At 44.1% G+C, this 24,575-nt stretch overlaps 1 protein-coding gene and 1 long non-coding RNA gene across 3 annotated transcripts in view; both read right to left on the bottom strand.

The window, feature by feature from the left end:
• Positions 1-636: 636 nt before the first annotated feature.
• Positions 637-2,666, bottom strand: LOC109616588. The gene is made up of 3 exons (XR_002197781.3): positions 2,636-2,666; positions 2,054-2,238; positions 637-1,787 (listed from the first exon to the last, which is right to left on the bottom strand). It is a non-coding gene; the product is annotated as an uncharacterized LOC109616588 (long non-coding RNA).
• A 6,053-nt stretch (positions 2,667-8,719) lies between these two features.
• nnt (nicotinamide nucleotide transhydrogenase) overlaps positions 8,720-24,575 on the bottom strand; it is a 37,723-nt gene continuing 21,867 nt past the window's right edge. For both annotated transcript variants that reach the window (XM_010877277.3, XM_010877278.3), the window contains exons 12-21: positions 23,598-23,743; positions 22,795-22,990; positions 22,143-22,376; positions 21,024-21,184; positions 19,799-19,978; positions 19,323-19,482; positions 14,413-14,494; positions 12,971-13,089; positions 12,710-12,825; positions 8,720-10,734 (exon numbers count right to left, since the gene is read on the bottom strand). In XM_010877277.3, the coding sequence (XP_010875579.1) occupies positions 10,588-10,734; positions 12,710-12,825; positions 12,971-13,089; positions 14,413-14,494; positions 19,323-19,482; positions 19,799-19,978; positions 21,024-21,184; positions 22,143-22,376; positions 22,795-22,990; positions 23,598-23,743 (1,541 nt within the window). In that variant the 3' untranslated portion in view covers positions 8,720-10,587. The remainder of the gene's footprint in view (positions 10,735-12,709; positions 12,826-12,970; positions 13,090-14,412; positions 14,495-19,322; positions 19,483-19,798; positions 19,979-21,023; positions 21,185-22,142; positions 22,377-22,794; positions 22,991-23,597; positions 23,744-24,575) is intronic.

The following is a 24,575-nucleotide window of genomic DNA, read 5'->3' as shown; positions in this document are numbered from 1 at the left end:
CTTTTTTGGAAACGCGGTTGTACTTCCCAATAATACTTTCCAATGAATTACAAGTTTACGTGTTTTGGGATAGAATAAGCTAATATTTGGTTCATTATTCAGATTGGTTAGTTTTGTACAACTGAAAACCTAAGACATACACGTGAATACCAAAAACATTATCAACAGTATTCTTGAGGACCTTTTTTTTTAATAAAGTGCAAGGGTGCCAATACCTTTGGCCGCAACCGTATGCAGACAACAATATCTGTCTTTTTTGAGTTAATGTTTACAGTTGGAAATGGTATCCATCTGAGTTCCATGTCTTTTCTGTGGTTCTGGAAATGGCTTTTTAATCACAGCAAGACAGACAGATAATCAAAATTAATCAAACTCTAATGGATTATAAATCCACCAAACACAATGATCCAATACCTCCTCTTTAAAAGGCAAGTTGCCATAGCTTCATATTATTTAGACTTACAAATGTATGATGTATAACTATAATTCTGAAAGAATATTACTTGTAGATTAGCATAGATCAATTGTGATAAAAGTATTTTTTTAAAGTTACAAAAAAAAAAGTTAAAACACTCCAGCCTCAAAACATTCCTAAACATTTTAGGTGATCAGTCCTTGTCATGGTCCTTTCATCAACAGCCCTGTCTATACATTTGAGAGTGGTTACATGTCACCAGAGAGGCGGGGTGTTAGCTTTGATATAGTTTCAGATTGCCCCTTTAACCGTAAGAGTGGGGAAGATAAGCAATCTCAAATGGGAAATGAGATTAGATTGGGCGGGATCTAATTTTTCATTGGGCGCATATCACTTTAAATCAGAAATTCAGAGGCTCACATTCAACAACATCTTAAGATGCCCAGATAAAGGCTATGATGTTTCACTTTTATTTATCAGAGATATAGCTGCTACAAAAATCAAACAGATTGTGCCGTTATGCAATCTAAAAAGCTGATCGGTGTTTTGGTTGTAGTTTGGTTTCAGACAGGTTAGCGCACACAATAAATAGACCAAGCCAGTATGTGTCTGTTACCGGGAGTGTTAATCCTGTTTGCAGCAGGAGCTGGGGAATTTGTTTCTTTGTCCCGTATTCCTAACCCCATCGTCGCACGCTCAGCAACAACTGGAGAACCCTACACCCACTCCCCGTGGCACGGAAAGGTATTGTCTGTCCCTCACCGCTGAAACGCCCCGGCAGATAACCTCATCGGGCACAAAGATGTGTGCGATGAGGGCAACACAAGACGGGCATGATTCCAGGCCAGCCTTGAGGCTTCCTCCGTCACCCACAAAACAACAAAGAGAGTCCTACCATGATAAGAGCAGGACAGGTGTTGTTTTGGTTTTCATTTGAACTAATCTCTTCATTTATTCAGCTTTCGGCCCGTGTGCTTCGTCAAAACCCTGCTTCTGTGATCAAACGGTGCTTTCGCGAGAGCGTCTAAATCACCGCGTGAGCCGTGTTTGAGAGAGAGAAACGTTCAAAGGAATTCAAACCAATTCCGCTCCCGTGACTCTTCAGAAGGTACCATTGTGACACACTGTTTCCCCCACATGTTGTTTTTTGTGACTTTCAAACACAAAAGTAAAAGAAAGTGAGTGAAAGAGATAGAGAATGTTTTCCTTTTTACGCCAGGCTGAGAAACCCCATCCCTCTTTCATGGTGTCTGTCGTTCTTTGTGTGTGGCTGCGGCAGGGCCCCTTTGACACTGCGGTGGTTATCCTCTTGATACCCGACTCCCATTGAAGCTATGCTCTCTCACCCCTTTGTTCGCTCGTCACCTCGGCGCTACCAACACAGGCGAAGATAGACAGAGAGAGCAGGGATCACACCGGTGCCCCAGCCCCCTCCATAACGAAACAGGTAGTGCTTTTTAAAGGGCCTAACGGCATTCTGGACAGGTACTGCTGCAGATCGTCTGATCATGAAAAGCGTCGCCTTATCACTAACCGTACGGTTCTAAATTAAGTCTCTCTCTCCCACTCAGTCTTTCTGTGTGTCTCGTTTTCTTAAACACACACATACACACTAGACTGACACACAAACACACATACCTGAGTGGCCAACAAAGGCCACACCAAGGCCAGGCCTCCACTGATACAGGATACCACTAGCAGATCATTCCTGTGGGATTTCAACTCCATTCCAAAGGTTCCTTTGAGACATTTCTTAGGATATTCTCACGGAAATCTTCTGAACTCCCCAGATAACAGGCACCTCTTCTGACAACCCAAAGTGGCTGCAATGTCATGGGGAGATAAGAGTTAGGGGGGAGGGGTGATGAGTTAAGCAACAGTCTGGTACAATCTAAACAGCTCAGAGCTGTTTTACTTACATCTTATAAATGTCACAAAAATCTCATTTGTGGTGTTATGCAAGGATTTACAATAATAGTCAGGGTTGGTGTTTTCCAATATTATTTAATGACATGGCAACTAATGAGAGATTAGGCTAGGCATCAGATAACTCATGAGAGATTAGGCTCCCCTACTGCAGGGTTCAGCAGGTTTTTCAAAATAACATTTCATAGTCATTTACTAGGCAATATTATCCACAGCAACTTACAGCAGATAATATATACTGTGGGGAGAACAAGTATTTGATACACTGCCAATTCTGCAGGTTTTCCTACTTACAAAGCATGTAGAGGTCTGTAATTTTTATCACAGGTACACTTCAACTGTGAGAGACAGAATCTAAAAAATAAATCCAGAAAATCACTTTGTATGATTTTTAAATTATTAATTTGCATTTTATTGCATGACATAAGTATTTGATCACCTACCAATCAGTAAGAATTCCGGCTCTCACAGACCTCTTAGTTTTTCTTGAAGAAGCCCTCCAGTTCTCCACTCATTACCTGTATTAACTGCACCTGTTTGAACTCGTTACCTGTATAAAAGACACCTGTCCACATACTCAATCAAACAGACTCCAACCTCTCCACAATGGCCAATACCAGAGAGCTGTGTAAGGACATTGGGGACTAAATTGTAGACCTGCATAAGGCTGGGATGGGCTACAGGACAATAGGCAAGCAGCTTGGTGAGAAGGCAACAACTGTTGGCACAATTATTAGAAAATGGAAGAAGTTCAAGATGACGGTCAATCTCCCTCGGTCTGGGTCTCCATGCAAGATCTCACCTTGTGGTGAGGAAGGTGAGGAATCAGCCCAGAACTACACGGCAGGACCTGGTCAATGACCTGAAGAGAGCTGGGACCACAGTCTCAAAGAAAACCATTAGTAACACACTATGCCGTCATGGATTAAAATCCTGCAGCACACGCAAGGTACCCCTGCTCAAGCCAGCGCATGTCCAGGGCCGTCTGAAGTTTGCCAATTACCATCTGGATGATCCAGAGGAGGAATAGGAGAAGGTCATGTGGTCTGATGAGACAAAAATAGAGCTTTTTGGTCTAAACTCCACTCGCCTTGTTTGGAGGAAGAAGAAGGATGAGTACAACCCCAAGAACACCATCCCAACCGTAAAGCATGGAGGTGGAAACATCATTCTTTGGGGATGCTTTTCGGCAAAGGGGACAGGACGACTGCACCATATTCAGGGGAGGATGGATGGGGCCATATATCGCGAGATCTTGGCCAACAACCTCCTTCCCTCAGTAAGAGCATTGAAGATGGGTCGTGGCTGGGTCTTCCAGCATGACAACGACCCGAAACACACAGCCAGGGCAACTAAAGAGTGGCTCCATAAGATGCAACCCCAGGTCCTGGAGTGGCCTAGCCAGTCTCCAGACCTGAACCCAATAGAACATCTTTGGAGGGAGCTGAAAGTCCGTATTGCCCAGCGACAGACCCGAAACCTGAAGGATCTGGAGAAGGTCTGTTTGGAGGAGTGGGCCAAAATCCCTGCTGCAGTGTGTGCAAACCTGGTCAAGAACTACAGGAAACGTATGATCTCAGTAATTGCAAATAAAGGTTTCTGTACCATATATTAAGTTCTACTTTTCTGATGTATCAAATACTTATGTCATGCAATAAAATGCAAATTAATTACTTAAATCATACAATGTGATTTTCTGGATTTTTGTTTTAGATGCCGTCACTCAGTTGAAGGGTACCTATGATAAAAATTATAGACTTCTAAATTCTTTGTAAGTGGGAAAACCTGGAAAATCGGCAGTGTATCAAATACTTTTTCTCCCCACTGTACATTCTTGAACTGGTCCCCTTTGGGAACTAAACCCACAACCCTGGCACTGCAAAAGCCTTACAGAGAGAGCTATACAAGATGAAGTATTGGCTTATATTTTATTTGTGAAAATACTTGGAAACATTTTTATTGAAAAAAAGTTTTGCTGAATTCCTGTTATACAATAAGTCCAGTTGTTATTAAACTTTGCAAAACTACATAAATCACTCAGTGTGCCTTTTCTGACTTGCCTGTTGCTTCAAATGCCAGAGACACGTCTGTGGACAATGGGGAAAAAACCTTACGCTCCAATGCCTATGGAAGGCTGGTCAAAGAACAAGATGTGTTGTCCATCAGAGGCTAAATTCTGGATTTGGTTCCAGGGCTGGTTGTTCCAACAAAGTGACGGTGCAATTAGAACTGCAAAGCTTTGATGAGTTGGGTTATGATTTACAGCGGGTATTAAAAAATGTTGCAAGAAATTTTTACTGATACTTTTCAAATTGTCAGCGATGATATTTCTGTGAGCAATAATAAGTGCAACGACGAGTCATACTTTTCATATTTGTTATAGCAAAATTTATACGGATATTTATGTTAAGTCAACCATAAGTACATTCAATATGTGACCCTTTCTGTAGAAAAATGATCGGATTAAACTGAACTGCAGCACACCCAGCTATTGAATAGAAATAGAGAGGACCATGGACAACAGCATCTCTTAAAAGAGAAGGCAAAAAAGCTGCAAACGATGCAGATTCAGAAAAACCAGGCTGCTTGCCATGGTCCAGCAATGCAATAATACCACAGGCTTTAAAGTATGTTATCCTTCCCATCGTGGAGGAGCAGGGTGACGTCAGACCATGCAGCATCATTAATTCTCTAAACATGTTTTGAGATGAGGCATTTTACTCCACTTGGAGGCCACTCAGACTACAGAGGGCTTGGCTCTAGGATGGACGCTAAACCCTCGACCTTGGTGCAGCAACTCTAGTCAACAAGTCAAGTCTTCCCTCTGATTTCAAGGAATATGAAACGGTGGAACCATCAATGACGACAATAACCAGGAACTAGGCTGTCCATTGCTAGTTCGGGACTGGAGAGTGAAAGATGTGAGGAGGACATTTCCCCTCACACCCATGAGAGAGAAAAGTAATGTAATTAGCGCCAACCACACCCAGAAAAACCACACACGGGCAGTACGGAACAATGCAATAGCTAACAGTGGGTTTTAATGATTAACAAAATAAAAAGCCATGCCACCACTCATGGTATGAACCCTATAATATTCAATTATTAATGACAACCATTTAAGACATTTATTCTGTTATGTCTTTATAAGTTTATCCACCTATACTAGACCTAAGGGTCTCCTGTGTGTTTCTACGGAGCCTTTGTGTCCTGGAGGTTGTATTGAGGTTGCATTCGACTTCCTCTAGACACAACAATGTGGAGGGTAACCACATCACAGATCACCATTCACCCATCTCTCAGTAGGTGACACAGCTAACGGTCGGCCACATTCCACTGAAGATCATAAAACGTAGTAGACAGTTCATTTAAGGTCATTCTGAACAGAGGAGTTTGGTGATTTTCCAGGACACCAAACCCATTCAACAGGGCTCCATTCCGCTACTGGGCCGAAGATATATGTCACCGGTCCTGATCGCTCAGCATGCCTGATAAAACGGCTTCCTATACCCACATACTGCACTGGAGTAACAGTATTACAGAGGAAGTCATTCTTCTCTCACTGCCACTGATAGCAACATGACTAAAGGCAGCCTCTTTCCTGAGGCCTCCATGCAGCCGCTAAAGCTCCAAAGACTCCTGCAATACTTCAGAGAGGAACCCCTCTGTCTTGTACATAACCAGTACTAATTCCACCAGCCCAACATTTACATTCAGAGCAGCTGGTCAATAAAAGTATCTTAAAAGGACACTCAAACATGTTTATGTTACTAAACTTCAAGCTTAAGGAAACTGAACAGTAAAAGCAGGGGTCTAGCGTGTCTTCATTTATCTTTATCTTGACAGTAAAACAGCTTTGGCCAGGGCTTTTTAAAGAGAGTTCCCAATACACTGATTCTTTAAACAAGCTGCTTCCAGATCAGATACTGTCCGAGCACATTATGGCTGGGTAAGAGCAATTGTGAAAGCAATTCCAATGACGGTAGAGTATTACATGCTAATATTTGCAAATGCATATTTGTAGATAATATGTACTCATGTGGATTTTCTCTTTTGGTGTTACGTTCGGAACAGTTTTGAAATATACTGAGGGACGGGGGGGGGCTGGTGAAAAATTGGGGACGGATGTCAGATTTTTTTTTTGCTTTAGTTAAGTTTGGGGGAAGCACAAACTGAGCGTTGCTTTTTGTTCACACATGCCCTCTAATAGGTTTTGTAATATAATTTACCATGGTTATCTTAGTTGAGCTCAGTTGTTGATAAACAATTATTCCTTAAAATGTTAAGCACAGCGATGTGTACACAACTGTATGAACTGTACCCAGGCTGTATGCATTTTTCAAATTTCAATGGGCAACTATTGTTAACCACACATGCTGCGAGCATTTCCATGTGATAGAGATGAAAATGGATTTTGTTTAGGCTACTTTGAAACAAGGTAGAAATGCCCCATGAAATGAGATATCCTCCAGGTCAATGCTGGCTGCTTCCACACAGACAGTATGATATGTAAAAAGTACTGGCTATTCTCTACGTAGCTGTTGTGAAATGTCAGTTAGCAGTCAGCTTGCTCCGAGACCTTGAAGTTGTTGTTTCTCTTGCAACAAGAGCCTCAGCCTTTGTGGGGAGATGGTATCGATGCTTGGGAGAACTGCCATTGTGTTTACAGTACCGCTGGTTCAAGCCCTGTGTGGGACAGCGGAGGAAGCAAGGCTGTTACATCTATGACCATTAGGTCTAAACTAGTCTCACGAGGCCACACCTCCAACCTCCTCTGGCCTCCTTAGAGTGACATGCCAAGCATGGTTTAAGAGGCTAAATCTGCCCATTTAGCGCAGGGTTTTATATTTCTGATTTGTCTAAATGTATTTTTTGCTAAGAAAAAGGCTTTTTTTTATCAGCTTGGTCCATCATTATTTCCGCATACTTTGGTTGTGTTTTTGAAGCCCCCTATATTTAAAAAACTATTTAAAAAATGTTGAACGTACAAATTGAATCACCTCACCAAAACAAAAAAAACAATGTTGCATTTGAAACTATGGAAGTGACAAGGCAGGTTGGGAGTTTTGCTCTATCCAGGTACTCAGTGTTGACACTTGCTTAAGAGCTGTAGTCTTGGTACATTGGCCCTGCTAATCCACACCCCTCGTGCCTTATGTCTTGAATACACTAATACTGAGGCAGGATGTTTCCTACCTAGGGAGGGAGGAGGAAAACAGTCCAACAGAAGCCACATCACGTGTCCATCAAGACAAACCGCAGAGCAATCTGGTGACATTTGTGGTAGCGGAACCATGTACGCCTTGCCTTCCAATCACACATAGTTTCATCTGGGATTATCCCATTGTTTTACAATGCTCTAGACAAGTCTGAGGACTTTAACTGCAGTTTCCAGTAAAAACAAACACGCATCAGAAATCTACATAAACTGCTGGCCAGAGACACTGCATAAGCAACAAATGTGCAACTTCTGTGGCAATGAAAGAATCCTTGGCAGGAGGGAATTCGGGAAATAACTGGGGTAACTTTATAGTGTTTGTGTGCATGTTGGCAAGAAAGGGGTATCATTGAAGTGGACTTTAAATTGAAGGCCCTAAATAGCGATTGACATATCAAGATGTTGTTGATTTTGTTTTATGTAACATTCGCTTATCATATTGCAAACAAACTGCAGCAACAATAGCCTCTCAAGAAATCGCACGCAAGGCCAAAGAAAACAAATCAATTGGCTTTCAACAACACAGAAATCCAAAGCAATCCCAATGTTGAGGATAGGGGACATTTGTCACCAAGGAACATGTTAGCCGTCCCTTCAATCCTCAAACCCTTGCTGGTGGCTGAACAAAAGACGGCTTTAAGTAGGAATGACAGTACGCCCGTCACCTTACCCTTATTTCAACAGCACCTCTCCCCAAACAACAGGCGCTTTCCCTCTATGCGCCCTCACGTCTGTCAGGGGGATCCGCAGAGATAGCAGGGTGTCTGAGTGCTACTTGTTACATGTTGAAGTGACCCTCATAGGAAACACATGCAATCCTATTCATTTAAAATATTCACTCCGATGCCAGCAGCTCCACCCATATGTGGCTCTCACATAGTGCAAACACGCTCTCAAACACACAATACCGCAACCATAATCCCTCAAAGTGTCTGTTACAGATTAAAGAACATTGAATTGCAGGACAACATTTGAGGCTAGTGATACAAATTAAAAAAGGTTACATGGGAAAATGAAGCTATATTTCAAACAATAACTTAGTGAAAGTGTGGTGACATGGTCAACCAAGTGGGCTACCATACATTTGCTCATACAATGCATGCCTCAAAGTCAATTGGATTTTTTGTGGAAAACCTAGATTTATTAAATAAAAGGTAAAATCAAGGTTTTAAAATCAAGGTTTATTAAGGGATGACGCTCAATGATAAACCAGACCAAACAATTCACAGTATTTCATTCATTTCCTAACCAGGGCACTATGAAATACTATTAGAACATTGTTTTGAACAGCTAAGCCTTAATTCTATTACAACAATGGTCTTCCTATACAAAAATACTCTTGTGAAGAGCATTTCTTCACAAAATGTAATCCTATCCATTTGTTTGTACTTGACTTTATGACTAAAAATGGGAAAGATATGGCAAATGACAATATAATTGCGATGACAATGTTTAAGTGAATGACAACTCTTCCTACATTAACCTTCCTACTTAGCACCAATCTTACTGTAAACCGGGTGGTTTAGATCCTGAATGTTGTTTGGATGGCAGCCATGGAAGTTGTCAAAAGAATTGGTACCCCCCCTGCACCTTTTTCAAATATTTTGCCATTTCTTCAAGAATTCAATTGAAATTCAAACATATTTTTGTGTCCATATATGGATTTCTTTGGTTTGCATTTCAACAAAACCAAACATACTTTACTAAATAATATTTACCAAATCTTAACTCTTAAAATATTATTTTCACCTGCTAAAAGCAGAAATTAGAAAGTATCGTAACTGGGGTAATGTGATGTTTTGGGGTTGCTTTGCTTCCTCTGGCACACGGTGGAGACCAAACACTTTAGTCAATTTCAACTTATTTTCAAAGACAATTTGAGTTATTTAAAAAAAGTGCAAGCAAGGGTGCCAATACATTTGGCCACGACTGTATGAGATGGTTTACCGCGGCCCGTGGTTACGACATCAAATAATGATTTACTGTTATCAGTGCGTTGGTGAACAGTTCATAATAGTAATAATGCATCTCAGGCTCCGGGGTGCATTGGATCTATGCACTGGCCATATACCACACCCCCCTGTACCTTATTGCTTAAATACAGCATTATAAATACACGTCTGGAAAACTGAATTGTTAAAGGAAGAAAGCAGTTACCAAGAGAACGGAAGTGGAATTTGGTCAGCTACAGAGGTAGGGATGTTGTCATGGTTTTTCCATAGGGTTGCATTGTTTCAGGTCCCAGTAAGGAAAAAGACAAACTATGTAGATGATGGCAGAAGAAGAGCTTGAAAAAACACGGCAGAACATTTACTAACCCTCAAAAACAATGTCGGCATTGAATAAATGTATCTACTCTATATCAAACCCCGGTCACATAATGGATGATCCTTTCCAACAGTCATATTATGATGCACATCCCTCATTAAATGTAGCATGACCTCATATGTGTCCTGTTCCTTCAGCATCCCTGTCCTATGAAGAGAAGCAGCTTAGTTGTGTGGTGGAGGGCCAACTGAAGCCACATTCACCAAATCCTCTACTAACGGTTAGAATGACATGTACCATTACCACTACAACACAAAGCCGCTCATTACCCTGCGCTTCACAAAACAAGGTTAACAGCAAGAACAAAGTGGAGTGTTAGAGTGCCTAAAATTGACTATTGCTTCACATTGTAGTTTACCATGCAACAGTTGCTGATTGAAAAAACTCAATGGAATCTCAATCTGACATCTGTAATACAATCTGGTCCAATACAAAAACATTACAGTATAAAACATTGGAAAAAATCTCTGAAAAAAGTGTGCCACTGTTGCTTGTTCCCCTTGCTTACACGGAGGGGGATAGAAAAAGACCTCATAGTACTTCCTGACACAAATACCTAACAAAGAGGAGAAAACATACTCATCATAGCAGACAACTGTTTAGAAAAAAGGTGTTGAAGGAAAACTTGTTGCCAGGAGAGGAAATGGACAACATTAATGCTATGTCTAATTGCTCCTTCAGCTATTCCGGAGGCCACAGCTTACTGACTGGCCTCACGAACTTTAGCCTGCAGGGCATCACACGTCTTCTTGGCATCGCCGAGCAGCATGGCTGTGTTAGGCTTGTAGAAGATGGGGTTGTCCACGGCTGCGTAGCCCACTCCCAGGGAACGCTTCATCACCACCACCTGACAGACAGGGAAAGCGGCACTCAGACTGCATTCCTTCACACAGCGGACACAGAAGCATTAAAATTCCCGAACGGGAATCCAAATGTGAGTAAATAAACGCACCTGTAAGTGGGAGATGGAAGGGTTCGGTTTGGAAGTGAAAATAGTACGTTTGTCGCAAGGCTAATGGGTATTTAAGTGGTAGCTATTTACTGAATGAAGCGTCATTAGTGTTTGAAGCTGCAGTTCAGGCGGAGAGAGCGGTTCCTAGGAAATGGATGGAAACGTCACGTGATTGTGGGCGTGTGCTCTGGAGGCACAGAATGCAGCAGCACACTTTAGTAAAGCCAAAGAGATGCTTTGCCTGGCTTGGAAAAAAACACAGTCCTATTAAGACCACTAAATAAACAGGACGACGTTCCAAATCCCAACTGAGGCAGTAATATCCGTTGTAGCAAGGTGACTAAAGTGTGGTTTTCCTACCCAAGCGCAAACAAACACTACCCAAGCGCAAACAAACACTACCCAAGCGCAAACAAACACTACCCAAGCGCAAACAAACACTACCCAAGCGCAAACAAACACTACCCAAGCGCAAACAAACACTACCCAAGCGCAAACAAACACTACCCAAGCGCAAACAAAAACTACCCAAGCGCAAACAAAAACTACCCAAGCGCAAACAAAAACTACGTTTTAACCTTAACCCAAACCTTGAATAAAACCCTAAGACAAATATAACTTTTACCCTAATCCTAAATGGAATTTTTACTTAAAAGGCTGGGAAACCATATTACTAGCTAGTGGGGAAATTTGGTCCCACGTACGCCCATGACAGGAGTTTAAATCGATCCAACTGCAGTTGTGGTTCAGGGTTACACTGAGGACCTGGGACACTGAGTACTCCCCAAGACGGCCTCTCAAGGCAGGGGCTCCCAGTCCCCACGCCTACCCTACTCATCCATAATGCAGGGGACACATGTTTTCATTTGGGACAGAGGTAGGGTGCAAACAGAGGTAATCTCATTCTGGCAATCAGCACCAGAGGGTGTGGCCGTGGTACAGTCGAGCTGAGCCACCTAGCCGCCCGCGAGGCCGGAGTATGGCACCAGAGGAATGCCCTACGTCTGCTGTGCCAAGCTGGGCTCCGGAGGCACGGAGGCGCCCCGCCCCATGTGTTTACGTCAACAGGCAGACTGCAAACGCAGCGCAGCCTGGCACAGCCTTCTACGGCACAGCCAGACCAACACCACATAGAATGACATGAACATAAGCCACAAGCAGAGGATTATTAATTCAAGGGTCTGAGTCACTTAAGAACTATGAAAATAACATATCTTCACCAGGAGTGAGTCCAGCAGGTCTGAGGGATATAAACACACACGTCACGTTAACACGGGCCAGAGGAGTACAGGGGTGGGGTCTAAAAGCTCACAAACTCTGTGATTTCCCAAGGGAACTTGGGAGAAATTAAAGGGGGTTTAAAGTGGGGTGGTGAAGCATATGAATCCCACATTTAGGAAAAGTTCCACTCGGATGCTCCAAAATGTCATCATTCCAGAGGGAGCGAGTCACTGCTAATGGAAGCCTTCTGAGATCTTTTCCTGCTGGAGCTACACCTGGGTAAGGGCCTTGGTAACAAAGAGTACAGGGTGCGTGTGTGTCTGTACACACGCGAGTGTTTGTATGTGAAAAGAGGCCCTGTCCCCCCAAACTCGAGCTTGGGACTTGAAGGATGAATAGCCTCTCTTTCTTAACCCATCTAAGTTAGACACTCCACAGAGACGTTAGCTAAACTCCAACACTAACTTTCATCACTTTGAGTAATAATCAGCTCAACTTCCAACAAACCTTCTGTGACGGTGTATCACGAGGGGTATAAACACACACGTATCACCCCCCCCCCCCCCCCCCCCCCCCCCCCATTGAACAATCACAAAAAAGTGGACTAGTGCAGGAAATACACCGGATCTTCCTTTCAGGCCCCTCATACCTGTTTGGACTTCCACACTTCCAGGACAGGCATTCCAGCGATGATGGAGTTGGGGTCCTCCTGGGCTGCAGAGTTTACTGTGTCGTTAGCACCAATCACCAGAACCAGGTCCGTATCTAAGACACAGAGAAAAACAGCCAAATATGATCGGAGTATAGAGGAAAAACATATAAAATGATCACATTAGACCACATTGAATCTATTAAAAAAATGTGATGCATATCATACGTGATGCTCAGTAAAGGGTGATCCCAAACATACCATCAAAGTCCTCGTTGATCTCCTCCATCTCCAGGACAATGTCGTAGGGCACGCCGGCCTCGGCCAACAGCACGTTGAGCTGCCCGGGCATACGACCAGCCACGGGGTGAATCCCAAACCTGTAGGAGACAAAACCACTCATTATCCTCTCCCTCCCAAAACCCTCAGAGTCCAACAGCATGACATCGCCTGTCCCATCGGAAATACAGTACAGCGGTCAGGACGTCTGTGGCGGTTCGGGTCGGAGGGCCTGTTTTAAGGTCAGAGGTCAGAGGTCAAAGGGCCAGAGGAAATGGGTTGAGATTGGAGGATGAAAAAGCCCTGTGGGTAAACAGAGCGGCAGCAACTTTACGACCGAAGAGTAAAAGCAGAGATCAGAGCAGCTGAAATCTCCCCATACCGCCTGGGGTGTCTCATTCCCTCACTCCTGCTCTACAAAGACCCTCTGTGATCTCCTGCCATTATGAATCAGCCCCCAATCTACTTACACACACAACCACAGCCAGGGCTTATCATGGGCAACATCACAGTGAATCACTTTACCTTACTGATAGATTAGGAACAATTTCCACTTCTGGAGTCAAAAAAACTAAACAGTGGCAGCCCCACGCCCCGCCCTCATAGCAGCCTAACACCCCCACCCAATCATCCAGCCGAGGGGGGAGGGGAGAGGGAGGGGACTCCAGAATCTGGCCACTCTCCGGCCACCCACTTCCCCCTCTAATCAACTGCAAATGCTCTAAGTAGCAGCAGCTGCTGGGACCCCAGATCAAACGAATGGAGGAAAATTACACAAGCTTCCGGTGTGCCTTTCCCCTCTCCCCCCTCTCCTCCATTCACCTTCCTCTGCTCTCCTCTCCAGTGAGATCCAACCCTGTCCTTTCCCCTCCAGACTATAGCTGTCCATCTTATGTGTCGCGCCCCCAGTGGAATTGCTGGCATGGCAGGGGCAAATTAAGGGGTTCGATTTTTTTTTGGGGTCAAAATCTTTTCCGGGGACAGAAATACTTGTGTGTCCATAATCATTTCTACGCAATTCATTTTCTGAAAATCTTTCTCCTTCGAAGAATCTGCGCTGATGCTAATCTCCCCCACAAGTGCTAAACCAAAAATGATATTCATAAGCATAAGGCCTTTTTAAACAATCTAGCACTGTGAGTAGAAAAGAAGACATGCTTTGCTTTATCTTGCACTTTCATAGTCCCTTCAAATGGCCAACATGTTTGAGAGTCGATAGTCTTAGCTTTCAGGAACGGGGTCAAAACTTCCAAACGTCCAAAAGCTAGAGCCAACTTTGAAGAAAACAAAAACTGCTTCGTTTATCCAACCATTCCTTTGTTTACTTAATCCATCGCTGGCCAAATTCTGCTTACCCCTGGGCTAGGGACACAGCTTTGGTTACCGCTGAGAAGTCTCTTGTATTCTGGTTAACAGGATCCTACCTGACGTTCTTGCCCTGTTCCTGCAGCATCTTGACCAGCTCGGCGATGGGGTACTGGGCCTTGGCAGCACACAGACCATAACCTGCAGGCCAAGAAAACAACAGCCTGAGTGAGGGACAGCCTTCTGTTAAACCGGCAAAGGTAGGCATTCAAAAGAAATGGGTTGCATTTATGAAAATCTAACTACTGAATGCAAACAATGGAAGGAACACAAGAACACCATCTGTGCTTGACTGGCATGTCTTAATCCCAAGTCAGTGCGGGAGTTAGCCTAGCGGCCAGGGAGACAAGTCAGAAAACGCCAGTGTCTGTCAGGAGTTAGGACAAAGCCTTTGCTTCAAAAGAAGCAAAGAATCCTAATATAAACAATGTGAACATTCTGGAGAAAAAACAATAATTTCAATTTCCTTAAAAGTTATTTCCCAGTTTTACCATTTGACACAGCAGGTATTTAGGCACGATGAACTGATCCAACCTGAACAGTCATAAAAACAAGAATGTTTTTCAAACCAACATATCATAGAAATAGGGAACTTATGTCCAGACCTTTTCTATTGAGTAGAACCTTCGCAGACCAATGGATACCCAGAGGACCAGAGCATGTCTGAGGACTCCTGCATAAACAAGTCTACTAACCTAGTTTGTCTGCATGGTTTGGCTCAAAAAGCAGAATATGGTTTTGATGATGATCCTACATAAGTGGGAGCTCTTTTCCGCTCATTTCAACAAGACCGGAGATCAAATAATTGAGCCTGTTATTTTATAACACAATAAATAAACACTTTAAAACAAACGGAAGGACATAAAGGAAAAAAATAAATAAAAAAACCATCCGTGGAGAAATTATTTCAATCCCTTTACATGAAGGAGACTCAGTGTTCAGGAGTAGTGCCAAAAAGTGAACAATAAATTATGATACTGTTAAAGCAACATTCTGCACGTACTACATACATTTGATTGAAAAACTATATCTCAATGTTACTTTTATGATCTGCACTCCATTTATTATTTTAGTAATTACTTTGCTGATAACTACTGAGCAAAATGTGCTTACTATTCCTGGGTTGTGTGACTGTCCTGCCTAACCATCTTAAGTTGGAAAGCCCAAAAATGTAAATCACAACATCTTCTAAATTACTCAAATGTAAATGTTTTAAATGCCTTAGTTCAGCTTGTTTTACTACATTCTTTATACAATAGGGTAAATGCAAAATAAACATTTTAAACAAACACTGTACAATATAGCTTCAAAACATGGTTAAACTCAAAATACAAACTCATAGATTGGCAGTCCTTGCATCCAAACCTCTGTCTACCAGTTCGAAAGTGGTCACATTTATCCAGCTCCATTCATCAACTGCAGATTGTAAGAATAACCGTATCAAAGTACTGGTGGAAAAATCATTATTGCCAAAAAAAAGATACGGTCATTTTTTTGCACATATACATTGCTTTGCTGTAAGTGCACATAAATTGTTCCAGTATGTGTGGTAAACCGTAAATGTTAACCTTAAAAACCAAGCAAACATTTACTTGTCTTCACCATTCCAACCATCAAAACTCATCTGTCATCTGCCCCATACAAAGTTGATAAACCTCTCAATGAAATGACCAACATCCAAGCGAGAAAAAATAATTGAGAGCAAACTGACAATCTAAAGCCTCAACTGCTGTTTACACCGTTTGATAGGACTGTCACAACAGCAATCAAATACTCGACTTTAAACACAATGTTGCACTGAGCATGTCTATGGTCCGTTAATGATTTTACATTTTTTTCATGCAGACTCAAACACAAGCCTTTATCCTAACGAAAACAACTTCGTCCAGACAAGGCTTGTGTTTATCAAAAAAAGTCTTAAATGTTTCCACAGATGTCAATCAAGCAAAGTGAGTACGACTGGTCCAATTATAGGAAACGTGAAAAGAAAAACAAGACTCGCTTGGAGTCCAGGTCCAGCTCAGGCTTGGTGTGTTATAGTGGAGCCTTCCTCAAACACGGCCAGCAAGGTAGCCTAGCGGTTAGGGCATCTGACTAGTGTCCGAAAGGTCCCTGGTTCTAATGTGGGAGGTGTAACTAGATGGATGTGGGAGGACAGTCCATGTAGGTGTAACTAGATGGATGTGGGAGGACAGTACTGGTAGGTGTAACTAGATGGATGTGGGAGGACAGTCCAGGTAGGTGTAACTAGATGGATGTGGAAGGACAGTCCTGGTAGGTGCAACTAGATGGATGTGGGGGGACAGTCCTGGTAGGTGCAACTAGATGGATGTGGGAGGACAGTCCTGGTAGGTGTAACTAGATGGATGTGGGAGGACAGTCCTGGTAGGTGCAACTAGATGGATGTGGGAGGACAGTCCTGGTAGGTCCAACTAGATGGATGTGGGAGGACAGTCCTGGTAGGTCCAACTAGAAGGATGTGGGAGGACAGTCCTGGTAGCTCCAACTATATTGACGTGGAAGAACAGTCCAGGAAGACGTAGCGAGGCAGAGTGCATTGGTTGAAGCTGTTAGTCTAGACCTCCATCTGTGATATCATTAACAGGGAGGGGTAAACTTTAGTTATTTATTGCATTTAAATGACCCAGTTCAAGTAGGTTCGTAGTTGCCTAAGGGGCAGACTGTAGTACTAGCCAGTGTCCTTTGCGCAGCCTTTGATATTACTGACCACAGCCTGTTATTAATGAATGTGTTTAATTGCCTCACACCTGTTCCACAGCATGGTCTGACATATAGCTAACAGAAGACTTTTTCAAAGAAAGCATGTAAAATATGTCAAATTTGTCATTCTGCAAGAGGGCCATCTTTGGTACCTACTGCTTATTTATTGTTTTTTTCTACTGATCTACCACAAGCATTTCACTGGAAAATAAATAAATCATTGGGAAGTCACTGCCACATTAGGAGATTATGTACCGGTCCCATAACATGTTAAGGGCGTTTCTGACCGAAGAGTAAAAGCAGAGTAAATAAAGCGTGTGTCCATGTATGCTGACGACCCATCCATATATACATCAGCAGCCACTAGTGAAATGATCACCTTGGCAAACCAACCTGATCTTGGGAAATCACATTCGGTCTCGCAAGCTCGTTCCGTTTCGCTTAGAAGAGTGTTGTATCAAAGCTATTCAGTCTTGTTTTAGACTGCATTTTATTACAGGAACTTTAAAATGCTGTTTAATGTCCTGTAATATTTTGCGTTTAATGGACTGGCTGCTTCGTTCGGCACCACCTAATGGGGATCCAGAAAAAACATCCTAAATCCTGATGGCCTTCCTCCAGGGGCTCATCCCCTGGCAGCCCAGTGAAGGGTGCGCGCCGCCTCCGGCTGGTATCTAAACCCTGTGTGCCCACATGGGATTTGGCCTTGGTTCTGGACGCCTTGTGTGCGGCTCCCTTTGAACTATAGGAATTTCTGGATCTCAATATCCTTTTCAACCAAACTGCTCTACGCATGCCTTTGGCTTTAGCTAAATGTGTTGGTGATCCCGACACACTGTCAACGTGCCCGTGCTGCACTCGCCCGTTACAATGTGCCCTGAAATGGCCTTTGCGCCTAAGGTCATGATGTTTTCATATTGGTCTCCAGCTCTCCAGCTCTCCCCCTGTCCCCCCTTCACTTGCACCCATGCGTTAAAGGTGGTTGAATGCCCTGCCTTCGCATTACGAGCATACAGTTTCTCCACATTGTGTTTTGTTATGGCCTCAATTTGAAGTTGATGGAAGTAAACTTTTGGCATCAATCTACACAATACCCTACAACTAAAAAGCAAAAACATTTTCAGGAATGAGTGCTAATTTACCGAAAAGAAAATGTCCTAACTCATCCCAATGACTTGTGGGGCCCATGGTGTAGATCCATGTTAAGATGATTAGGGTATAATGTACGGGTCAGGACACTGCTGGGTTGAGCCCCGCTGGACATCTGGAGGCTAGTCAGCCAGTGGAGGTGGGGTTTAAATAAAGGAGCCGTCTGTTTCGTTTGGCACTGAATGACTGTTTATTCTGGAGAGCCAGGTTTATTATAATTCCACCCCCCCCGCCCCATTATCTTCATTCATCCTCCCAAATCTTATCATCCCTCTATCTGTCCATTCTGTCCCCTGTCCTGCTACCTGTCCGGCCCCATGTTCTGTCACCTGTCCGCATCCGCATGTGCTTTGTTCACCAAGTCTGAGAACTGGAGAACCAAGCCAAAAGCTTTGCTGGAGTCCATTAAGCGTATTAGCCCATGAGTCCAGAATTATAGACAGTCATGTTGTTTGGAAGAGGTAGCCCCTCCACCTTCATAGGAAGCCAGTTCGCATTCAGCATCTGTCAACTAAACCCAAATGATCAGGCACCCTAAATGGCTGCTTCTCATGGAGAGCCTGGTTTTCTCCTCCTTCCCTTCTCTGGGAGCAGAATATTGACCATCAGTGGCTGCCAGCCAGGAGAGAGAAAGCGGACCTCTCACTAAAGAGTTAACTTCACATTTCCACTCCGTTGGAGAGGGACAGGGGTTTACGGAGGGGGTGGGGAATGGAAGACGGGACTACACAGATTGAGATAATACAGAAGTCTGTCAAAGCTTCTATAAATCCCATTCCAAAACACATCGCAGGCGCTCAGACCACCTTGGGACAGACTGGGCCTCTAAGTCTGATGGGCCACAGTTGAAGGTTCCAAAAATAGGTGATGTAACAAGGTCACCGAAGGTTAACTAAACCGATAAAAAAAAAAATCTAATTTCTGAAAACTTGGTCGTTTGCCATAAACTTTCTACTTTCTGCACAACCCGTCTACTCTTTAGATATCAGTTCCTAGTTGAGCCCCATGTAGGTAGCTCGTGGGTAAAACAGACCGATCCTCTCAGGACTCCAGCAAGTCAGTATCACCATGCTCACGTGTGCATTGCTGAGTCTTGTACCTGGAGTGATAATGATGTTCTGGGCATCTTTGATCATTTCAACCGTCTGGTCCACGTTGACCTCGGTGTGTGTGCCCACGATCTCCATGGGCTTGCCTGAACCAGTGGACGATGTGCCGTACCCACCCAGGATCACGTTGGCAAGCGAACGGTTCATGGCCTAGCCGGGGGGGGGGGGGGGGGGGGGGGGAGAGGAGGGAGGGGCAGAAGGGACGGAAAACATCAGAAGCTGCTCTGTGGCTTCAGTCAACTGAGGTTTCAATGAACCAGGGTTCTTTCAGGCAGTCAACCAAGCCAGGAAGGAAATTAAGTACAGTTAGAGTTCCTCCTAGTGGAGAACTGAGGAAGCAACGAAATGTATCTTTATTGGTCCTGCATTTTCAAGGTTTACCTGTCATAAGCTGACACTACCCATTTACCACGTCCTGTCTGATGGGAGAACCTTAAAGTACAAACTATCAACAGAAAACACCTACCACACACATGATGTAGGAGAGAATGGCTCCAGAGGAGCCGATGAGGGCCCCTACAATGGTCAGGAGGTTATTGTTGAGTAGGAAGCCCTCAGCACAGAGGGCCCAGCCGGAGTAGCTGTTCAGCACAGTGATGACAACCGGCATGTCGGCACCGCCAATGGCTGCTGTCAGAGTTAGGCCCTGGAAAAATCAAAAACATCGTCAGACCTAGGGTTGCTCTGGTCGAGGACATCAATTTGTAATTTCATTCATGGTCTGCTAAATTGTATGCCTGTCTTGTATAAACTCGCATATAGGCATTTGGCCGAAATGTATGGGCCAACAGAGACACCTGTATCATTGAATGGCAAATACAGAAATTTGATCAGGTCGCAGAAATTTATTGTTTTTTAACCCCTATCAAGTTGCAGGGGGCATTAGTCAGTGCACAAGGCTTTTGTCAAAACAAGGAGTATTCATTTCAAGGGCCCTCTATGATATCATCCTCGTGTTACTCTCCAAGATACCTACCTCAGGGAATGGCTCTAACTAGAGCCAGCTACCTCACATTATGTAAGGATACACTCCATCAAACAAACAGAGAGGGAAGGACTTGAACCATATCAGGTCTCAGTGTAGAGACCTTCAGGCTAAGTTAGAGGTGATGGTTTAGCTACACCTTAATATTAATCAGTTTGCGATACCGTATAAATAAAAATCCATATCTGTGATGAATCCAACGTCAAAATGACCATGTTACTGACAAACCACAAGGCAGCCTGAGCTGCCAACATTCACAACAGTTTTAACCAGAACCACCTTCACTCAGCACTGCTTCAAAACCTCATTAGTTTACCTTCCATCTATCATCATATTATGGATTGATCCTGTAGGTAATGCTTCCAAGGAAAACTCTCATTTGGGGCCAATATTTGAGCAGGATCGCGTGAGTGCTTTTTACTGAAGGATAGCTGAACTTAAGCATACCTAAAATGGGCTAGAGCGCAGGATTCCAATGGCACAGAGGTAAGACTTCCATCCTATTTGACAGTAAGTTCAAAGGCCTTATTTGAAAATCACCGGTCATTCCAGGCTGGTGGATATAAGGTCCACAGAAAACGAATTAGAAGAACCCAGGATAATTCAACAGCACCCCAATAACTTTAAACACTGATTAAAAGGCAGACGTCTGTACCAATAATGGTGCTATGGGTTAGGGCAGGGACGGTGAGCGTCAAGCGGTTACCATGACAGCAGACAGAGCGGACACGGAGCCCAGGCAGGTGATGCCTGTGGTATAGCTGGGGTCCAGCATGTAGGGAATCATCAGGCCCACACTGGAGGCCATCAGCCCAGCGTTCAGAACATGGCGTCCGGGGAGATGGAGTGGGGCGGAGTTCAGCATACCTGGAGAGAGAGGCAGGATAAACGCTGCAGACACACAGAGCTAAACACGTGGCCACTTCAAATATTATTCGGGTTCAAGCCGCTACCACGCATACCGAATGCATTATAGAGGGATTTTCACGCTTGAAACATCTCAACACTAGGCAGACAGGTACAAAGATGGTCGAGATACACAAGGCGTCCAGAAGCAAATTGATTTTCATTTCACAGGCTGAAACGCGTCTGTTGTTGAGGCTGCTTCACACTAAAATGAATCCAAACACACGCGATGAACAGAGCCCGCATATGGACTCCGGCATCTGAATGTTGTACTGGCCTTTTTTCAAGTTTTGAAAGCCTTCCAAAACATACCCACAAAAACATGCAAAAAGAACATCCAGCATGAAACAAGTTTTAATCTTTTCTCAGGTTGGAGTTCCAGTGGGACCGCTGCATGGGATAATGTCTTCCAGCTTTCGGGAACAAGTGGAAAATGACTGGGGGGGCGGAGGGCCTAATTAGTGCCAAACTGGGAGAGGTTCCGCCTTGCCTAGCTTGGAGCAGGGGGGCCTGGGTGGCACGGCTGGGGCAGGGGGTTGAGGAGAGTGTCTCAGACCCTCAGGTACCAACCAGAAAGACCCAGGCTACAGGTTTACTACTGTCCACAGGAGTTACAGTCCTCAATAAATAGAAAGCTTTTTAGGACAATATGTGGTTCCCATGAGCAACAAACCCCTGAAATGGAGTTCAATGGACTGCAACATTTAATATGTATGAGGAAAATAAGCAGGCCAATGACCTCAACTGTCTCATTTGTTTACAGGAAATTTAACGTCATGGTGGGCTTGGCCTAGAATTTCCGAAATTCCAATACTCAAGCAGTTCCTTACTAAAGCCCTGTGTCACATCCACCTCCTGGATCTCAAAGAATTACAAACAATTTAAAGGGAATGGCTCCTTATGCCTAATCGCCCCTCACCTTGCAGTTTCCCATAAGCCACCAGGGATCCGCTGAAGGTGACCCCTCCGATGAAGGTGCCCAAGTAGGCGATGATTTTGGTGAGGTTGGCGGCAGGATCGGTTGCGAAGTGAGGGTACTCAATCATGTACTCTGCCACGCACGTGAGAACCGCCGCCAGACCCACCAAGCTGTGGAAGGCAGCTACCAGCTGGGGCAGGTCTGTGATCTGGATCTTCTTAGCGATGCCCAACCCTGAGGGGCAGAGACCAACACTTAAAGGGGCTTCTGGGAAACGGGCAGTCGAGGCACAGGTGCTGATGATGAGGGATATTTGGAAAAAACAACTTGTTTGTTAGTGTACGCGTGTATGTTCTCCCAAAGCCCCGCCGACACGGACAGGGTTAACAGGAGCATCTGGAAACCGGCTAGGGATGAACGGATGGTTTAGTCTAGGTTCCAGCTTGATTCCAGGAAGAATTACCATGTAGATTGACATGACTGGCTCAAGATTCAGACTTGGTGCCTCTGCACTGCTGCAGAAGTAACCAGTTGCTAATTTTGTACCAGACATCACACAGTGACTACAGTACATAACATAAAACACCTGTTGAACATGCTCAGACTGATCCTTCATGCTAATTCAAACACACACACACACACACACACCCACCAGCGGTACCACCCACGGCCATGGCGGCACTCATCTGTGCCAGGAGTTCAGGCGTGGGCTTCAGGAAGCCCAGAGTTGCAGCGATGCCACCTGCCACCCCCATCATGCCCAGGGCATTACCCAAGCGTGCGGTAGACTGGTTGGACAGGCCAGCCAAGGCTCCGACACAGCACAGCCCTGAGCCCAGATACATCATCTGCAGAGAGAGGGAGAGAGGGAGAGAGGCAGTCATGCCTTAGACTGGGCCATGTTCAGGATGGCACACTGAAGCAAAACATTTAGTAAATACGAAATGTCTTCTGAATGGACATGTGTTGTTAATACATGCCCGTTTCAATCATGTTTGCTGCCTCCCAAATGTAACCTAGTGAATATAACACAGATTGATAGCATGCTGGAGGGAGAGAACTGGAATACGGGGTCTCAAACCAGTTGATTGGGAGCTACTTGTAGCTAGCATACCATTTATCTGTAGCTCACGAAAACATTTGGAAGGCTGTTTATGGGTTCGCAGGCAAACGTTCATAACAGCAACAGTAGCTCACGATATTAAGAGTCTCATGTCTGAAGTTCGGAAATCCCTGGTATTTAGCAACAAATGTATTATTAATCGAGCCTGTTAAGAGAATGAACATAGCTGGTTAGTAGATTGCTGGTGAGTAGAATTAGCTTAAGACATAGGGTTAGTTAAAATTCAAAAATTGTCCCAGGAACAGCAAAAAAGTATATCTTCCTCTCTTCCGTTCGTAGCCCTTGACTGTCCAGCCACAAGCATATTCATGAGGAAGTTTGGTGATGCTCACCTGCTCAATGTTATAGCCAGCCTGCATGGCGACTCCATAGCCCCCTACAAACACCCCTGTGGGCAAAAGGTACAAGTAGTTGTACTCTGGAGGGTCAGTGGGACGCTTGAACATGTCTAACATCTTCTTGGTCACCAGGAAACCACCTGTGAATGGGAACAAAACCAGTCAGTCAACCTGGTAGAAAAAGGGTCTACACTTCCCATGCACTATTGCTGGAATGCTTCAGGCATAACAGGTGAAGACGGTCCCATTTCAAATATTTACAAAAAAAGCACAAAACAGCTGCTCACAAAGGGTTCCTTGCGATCTTAGTCAATGCAGTAGCTGAGGGTTTTCTTGGTGGAACCTCTCCCTTAATAGAACGACCAGACGGAACACTTAGTTTTTGCCTGAGCTGACCACGTTTCGCTCCAAAAGCAGCGTCTGGGTTCTCTACATCCTCACTACATCCCCCACGCTCAGACAGCTTATCCAGTGGTTAACATCTGTCCACTTCAGCTGGATGGGCTAATTTTAGCTCAGCCCAGACTTCAATCACCAAAACACACCAATAATAAAATAACTAATTTCAGAGTCAATGCATTCACATTCAAGAATTCAAAGGGTACGTATTAAAAAATAAAATGGACAGGACTTTTCCGTGCTACCGATATAAAAACACAAAGAAATACAAAACGCTGTGAAGTTAGGGCCAGAGGACGTAAAAACGACAGATAAATCCCCAACCCTTTTCGTATTAGGAGGAGGTACACTACATATTAGGGCCAGTCCATTGGAACAAGTATTGGGAGGCAATATTTTGCGTTTGACAACATCTGAGAATGCCAAGGAAAACAGACAGAAGAATGTTATTCTATTAGTGAGGGTTTATGAGTGGCATGGTAGACCAATAAGAAATGTCGACTGTGGAATGGAAATTAAGAGGGACTTTTATTATACATTCATGCAAAAAAATAAGTACATTTACAAATGGAT

Source organism: Esox lucius, chromosome 14, assembly GCF_011004845.1.
Source record: "Esox lucius isolate fEsoLuc1 chromosome 14, fEsoLuc1.pri, whole genome shotgun sequence".
NCBI classification, from domain to species: Eukaryota; Metazoa; Chordata; class Actinopteri; order Esociformes; family Esocidae; genus Esox; species Esox lucius.
The sequence above is the reverse complement of the archived record's forward strand: the minus strand, read 5'-3'. Positions and strand labels throughout refer to the sequence as shown.